General features: G+C 41.5%; 1 protein-coding gene across 4 annotated transcripts in view; it reads left to right on the plus strand.

Moving 5' to 3' along the window:
* Positions 1-6538, plus strand: part of rap1gds1 (RAP1, GTP-GDP dissociation stimulator 1) — a 72320-nt gene that overhangs the window by 50465 nt on the left and 15317 nt on the right. For all 4 annotated transcript variants that reach the window (XM_073907558.1, XM_073907560.1, XM_073907559.1 and 1 more), the window contains 2 exons: positions 3442-3573; positions 5387-5521. In XM_073907558.1, coding sequence (XP_073763659.1) covers positions 3442-3573; positions 5387-5521 — 267 coding nt within the window. The remainder of the gene's footprint in view (positions 1-3441; positions 3574-5386; positions 5522-6538) is intronic.

The raw sequence follows: 6538 nt of genomic DNA on the forward strand, positions 1-6538 counted from the left end.
GCGAGTGATTATCCTCTCATTCGGTATTCATCTGCTTTCTTCTGCTCGCGCGAATGCAATTTTTTGTTGTTAGTCGTGCTGTTTCTCCATTCTAGGATCACATTTGCACGCATATTGGGTCATTCTTATAGACGAACCCTGCTTTTAAGAAAACCACAATTGAAAAATTATTTTCAACGAGCCAAAGTGGCTAGTGGGAGTGACTGTCTAACCTGCCAAAGCTGAAATTTACCCGCATTTGGCGGGTTGGCGGGTGTTAAAGGGCCATGACACCCCCCACTTTCGGTTAAAGTCTACTTCAGAATTTTTTCAAAAGATGCATGATTAATGGGCGTGGAGCTCTGCGAGCATCGGGCAGGAGTGGGCGTGGCCAGCAGGGGAGAACGTGAGCGAACGAAGCTAGCTCACAAAATGAGACAAACCGCGAGGAGACGCATGAGTTTATAGTTTACAAAGTTAAAATGCAAAGAAATGAACAGTGATTTAATGCCATGTTACATCTGTTATTTGAAATTTCATATACAGACAACCACAATTTATATCATTATAAAGATAAGTGTGTTCATGTAAACACTATAAATGAGGACTTCTCCCTCAATCCCTGTATCCAGGAGAATCAGTGCAGCAGGTCTCCTGACCTGTCTATTTTAACCGTTTGCCCTGCTGGTAATCTTGAGGATTTAGGCAAACACAGTAGCACAGTGATGTGTCTGAATGTGAACGAACTCCTGATAAAAGACAATGTCCGCCATTCTCTAATTCTCGTGCTGCTCTCCCAAAAAAATGCTTGCATCACACACACAGCTTTGCTGTATGATCGGCCCTGACAAGATCGCGGGGGAAAACATGCAACAAACCCCGTGGATCATGAAAACAAACGCATATGAGCCTTCATGAACGGCTAAATATTGTGTGCCCGTGCCGTGGGTCCGTGACGTGTCTCACAGCTCGGGCTTGACTCTGGCAGGTCTCATGAATAATTAAGCAGCCGGCTCTTCTCATAGGATAAGGAAACTCCGCTTTGAATAATAATGAGAAACCGACGCGTCATCATTGCACTTGCAGTTCTGCGCTACGTCGCCGATTTTGATCCCGCCCTAAAAATCATTTTAAACCCGGAAGCTGAAATTAGCTGACAAAAGCTCCAAATTATCCAGATTTCCCCACAATTAAACCTGACAGGTGCTAACATTGTCTTAACTGATGCTCGACACACTCAAATCTGTTAATATTAAATAAAGTTCTCCAGTGTGTCCTGAACCTTTAATGTAAAGCCCTGATTATAAATGTCAGTAGTATGAATGGAACTCGGACGTACTACATCCACTATTTGGCATTATCCAGGACCTACCCGCGTCAGTTGCATCCCATTCATTACTCCCATTCATGAATTCTCTTGCGTGGCATCATTGGATAGCGTAGCGTCCATCGCATGCGCACTTCAGAATCTTGTCGGAAGATTAGGTCATCCGGGTACTTCTCACATACTGTTTTTCGAATACTATGAACTCTGATGTACTACTCGGCTCGCATACTGTACTAGCGTACTATATAGTACTCTATAGTATTATAATTTACGTAAAAATGAAAAGTTTCTCTTTTTTTCTTACCTTGAAGTGCAAAATTTTTTATGATCTTCCTGAACACAAAACAAGATATTCTGAAGAATATTTTAAATCATAGTTGTTAATAATATTTTAATACATGGCTGTCTTAAATTCTTGATTCTGATTGGCCAGTCGCTATATTTCAAGTTATGGGTAACACTTTACTTCAAGTCCAAACTCGCGCTATTAACTACTGGATTATTACCTGCCTATTATTAAGATATGAACTGTTCATTTTCATTCATTCATTTATTTTCTTGTTGGCTTAGTCTCTTTATTAATCCGGGGTCGCCACAGCGGAATGAACCGCCAATTTATCCAGCAAGTTTTTACGCAGCGGATGCCCTTTCAGCCGCAACCCATCTCTGTAAAACATCCACACACACATTCACACACACACTCATACACTACGGACAATTTAGCCTACCCAATTCACCTGTACCGCATGTCTTTGAACTGTGGGGGAAACCCGGAGGAAACCCACGCAAAGGCAGGGAGAACATGCAAACTCCACACAGAAACGCCAACTGAGCCGAGGTTCGAACCAGTGACTCAGCGACCTTCTTGCTGTGAGGCGACAGCACTACCTACTGCGCCACTGCCTCGCCAACTGTTCATTTAGTAGTTTTAAATTATGATCAACGTCCCTAATCATGCCCAAAACCTAAACCCAACTTCTACCTTACTTCATATTAATAAGCAGCTAATTAGTACTGTATTAAGCTAATAGCCTTAGTTAATACATAGTTTATTAATAGTGTGATTTGGGACTTAAAATAAAATATTGCTAAGTTATGTTATGTTTTGTAAGTGATGAAGCACATCCAGGAGGTTGTTATCGCAGAGTAAATCCTGACTGCATTATCAACAGCTTGGCATGATTGTATAAGACTGAAGGGCTTTATTCTGAGAAAACAACTGTCCTGGATGTACTTTATTCTGGTTATAACACAGCTACTTGCCACAAAACAAATAAATTACACACAAGACATTGTTCTGAGTCGTAATAGTGTATTAATTCTTTAATTAAACACAGAAAGAGGCAGAAACGAAAATGGCTGAGTGGAGCATCCACTAACCTGCGTATTATTTAGTCACTAGATGGCGCCAACCACTCAGAAACACCATTGTTAATTAAGCATGTAAATATAAATGTGAACATATTCATTGACGGTCAAGACAATTCAAAGTACCTAGAAGTGTTCAAGTGTTCAGACGCTAGATCAGGGGTTTTCAAAGTGTGAGGCGCGCCTCCCCTGGGGGGCGCCAGAGCATGTCAGGGGAGGCGCGGGAAAAAATATCATATAATAAAAATATAATTATTAAGTTAAATTATTATATGTATTTATTATTATTTTTAAACGTTTTAATTAAACAAAGCTAAAAAAAATAATACGTCAAAAATAAGAAAACCTTTTTTACCCAGAAGGCCATAGCTGTGAATTCGCTTCTGTTTGGCAAGCCCGCCAATACAGGTATATGCCTGCTAATACAATGGATCAGTTTCTGAGACCAGCTGATGAACCACGACCTTTATGTGTGGTTTGTCAAGATCCGCTAAACTTTGGCGACACCTTGAAACCAAGCATGATGAGGTAGCAGGAAAACCTCCAGAATTTTTTGTGTGTGTGTGCGCTCGTGTGTGCGTGCGTGTTTGGGAGGAGGGGGGCGCCAATGGATAAGTTGTGTCAAAAGGGAGGTCCACTGTCTTAGACTTTAAAAAACCCAGCGCTAGATTGATCAAGGATTTAGTCTCCAGGTTAAAGCCTTTGTGTGTGGCTCTCATGGTAGTGTGTTGGGGTTTACACTCATGTGTGGTGTGTTTTTCTTGTAGATGAGTCCATGCAGAAGCTGTTTGAGGGTGGTAAAGGCAGTGTTTTTCAGAGGGTGCTCTCATGGGTGCCATCCAACAACCACCAGCTCCAGCTAGCTGGAGCGCTCGCTATTGCTAACTTTGCCCGCAACGGTAAGACATTATACATACATGAACTACAGGATCATGGTGGTTATTGCTCTGCAGGTGTTTTACACAAAACCGCCTGTATTTGTTTCAAATGCATACGTTGTAATTCAATTTGTTTCAATGGCTGTTTGTTATGTACCACTGTGTACATTTTTATTGTAATTTTAAACACTATGCAAGCTGTTGTTATCAGTGTAGAAGTGACTTAATTTGAGGAAAAACAATTAAAAAACAAGAGTTTAAAATGTTTTCTGTGTAACCCGTAATAGATTAATGTTAGAAAGACGCAATAATTAGAGTACTGTAAGCAAAAAGCAATAACAACAACAACAACTGTATGAGTTTTTTGTTTTATAAGATACACAGTATATGATATAGGCCCAATCCCAATTGTGTGGTGAGCGCACTGGCGCCGTTGTCCTGTGATGATGCTGCACACTGGTGGTGGTGAGAAGAGACCCCCTCATGATTGTAAAGCACTTTGGGTGTATGGCTATACACAATAAATGTGCTATATAAATACACTTTACATTACATAATAAAATTCCCTTAACAAGCATCATTGCACGTTTTGCGTTTTCATGTGGACAGAGACTTTTTTTAAAAAACGAAAGCAGAGCAAAACCATTTATAAAAATATACATTGATATTAGAGCTGTTAACCTACACTAGTCTCACGGTTCGGTTCGGTTCCGATTATCGTGCCATCAATTCGGTTCAATTCGATATTTCGGTGCATTGACGGTGCTTTTCATACACAGTTTTATATTTTCTTCACAGCAGCAGTTCTTGTATTAAAATGTATGAATATATTTATAAACTATTTGTAATACAATTTTGTCATTTAATACAAACAGTCAGATATATAAACTGTAACTTTAAACAAAACGAGCATTAAGCAAATAATATAAACAAATATAAATATCCAGCTCACTTTCTGATCCTTGTCTAGTTCTCTTACACCCCTTTGATTGGTCACACCCTCAACAAAAACGGTTGCGATTGGCTCTTGCGCGCTGCGCTCTTCACTGATGAGTGACACTGATAAGCGGCGGGTGGCAGCGGCGATCTCACAGCTGATGTATGATAGACACGGTGGAGAAAACTCTGCAGACACGCGCTCGTTTCTTTATACAGAAGTAACGCTGTAAAACAGCCGAGAAGAGAAGAAAAGCCACGCCAGCAGGTCGAATGGGCCACTCTGTGTGTGTGTGTGTGTGTGTGTGTGTGTGTGTGTGTGTGTGTGTGTGTGTGTGTGTGTGTGTGTGTGTGTGTGTGTGTGTGTGTGTGTGTGAGTGTGTGAGTGAGTGAGTGAGTGAGTGAGTGAGTGAGTGAGTGTGTGTGTGTGTGTGTGTGTGTGAGAGAGAGAGAGAGAAATGGAGTACTTTCATTCTCTCGATCTCAGTGAAATAGGGGCTTTTGTTGTATATGTCAGTGAAAGACTGATCCAGCAAACACACACAGTGAAATTGTGCACAGTTTCTGAGTTTTAAGTAGTTAGAGCGTTGTAAATACTCGCGATCGCCTCCCTCGTGACAGACCGCATATGAGGTAAATTACGTCAGTAATAACCGGTTATTATTATTACTGAACCGATACCGAATTGTCCGCGTCTGCATCGCGGTGCACCGAAGAAACGATTAATTTTGACACCCCTAATGGACATGTTCTAACACACACAATTAAGTCAGTGATTAAAACAGCACTGTATCTGATACACATGAATGTCGAATCAAAAGTCTGACCAGTCATTTACAATGAGGATATTTACATTGTCACTGTTTTGAAACTGCACATCTGTGTTTCTCCTGTTCAGATGGGAACTGCATCCACATGGTAGACACCGGCATCGTACAGAAGCTTCTGGAGCTGTTAGACAGACACGTTGAAGAGGGAAACGTCACGGTTCAACACGCCGCTCTGAGCGCTCTGAGGAACCTCGCCATCCCGGGTCAGCATTACATCTCAATCAATCCCTGACTGACAAAACTCATTCATTCATTCATTTTCTTGCCCTTTATTAATCCGGGGTTGCCACAGCGGAATGAACCGCCAACTTATCCAGCAAGTTTTTACACAGCATAAGCCCTTCCAGCCACAATCCATCTCTGGGAAACATCCACACACACATTCACACACACACTCATACGCTACGGACAATTTAGCCTACCCAATTCACCTGTAGCGCATGTCTTTAGACTGTGGGGGCAACCGGAGCACCCGGAGGAAACCCACGCGAACGCAGGGAGAACATGCAAACTCCACACAGAAACGCCAACTGAGCCGAGGTTCGACCCAGCGACCTTCTTGCTGTGAGGCGTCAGCACTGCCTACTGCGCCACTGCTTCGCCCCTGACAAAACTCAATATGCTCTAAAACTACAGTGGGGGAAATAAGTATAAAGCATATTTCTGAAGGTGCCGTTGACTTGAAATTTTCCCCGGATGTTGATTAACAACCAAAGAAATCCAAATATGCAAAGAACAAAAACTAATAGTGTACAGATGAAGTTATGTGTAATAAAATGTAATGACGCAGGGAAAAAGTATTGAACACATGAAGAAAGGGAGGTATGAAAAAAGGCATGGAAAGCCCAGACAGCAGCTGAAATCTCTCAGTAGTTTTTCAGCAACCTTCTGCTCTTCGTTATGGTAAATGAATATCAGCTGCTTCAGTCCAGCATCTACATTAGCAAGATGATGAAGATGAAATTAGAGTGGACATTTCAGCAAGACAATGATCTAAAACACAGCCAAGGAAACTCTCACGCTTTCAGAGAAAAAAAATCAAGCTGTAGAATGGCCCAACCAATCACCTGACTTACGTCTAATAGAGAATACAAAATAACAATCAGATTTGATAGACGAGACCCACAGCACCATCAAGATTTTGACGCGCTGTTCTAGTCTGTGAAAAAAAATCACACCTGTGTAATTCATGCGACTTTATTCTTCATATGAGAAGCGTC

The sequence above is a fragment of the Danio rerio genome, chromosome 7 (genome assembly GCF_049306965.1).
Source record: "Danio rerio strain Tuebingen ecotype United States chromosome 7, GRCz12tu, whole genome shotgun sequence".
NCBI classification, from domain to species: Eukaryota; Metazoa; Chordata; class Actinopteri; order Cypriniformes; family Danionidae; genus Danio; species Danio rerio.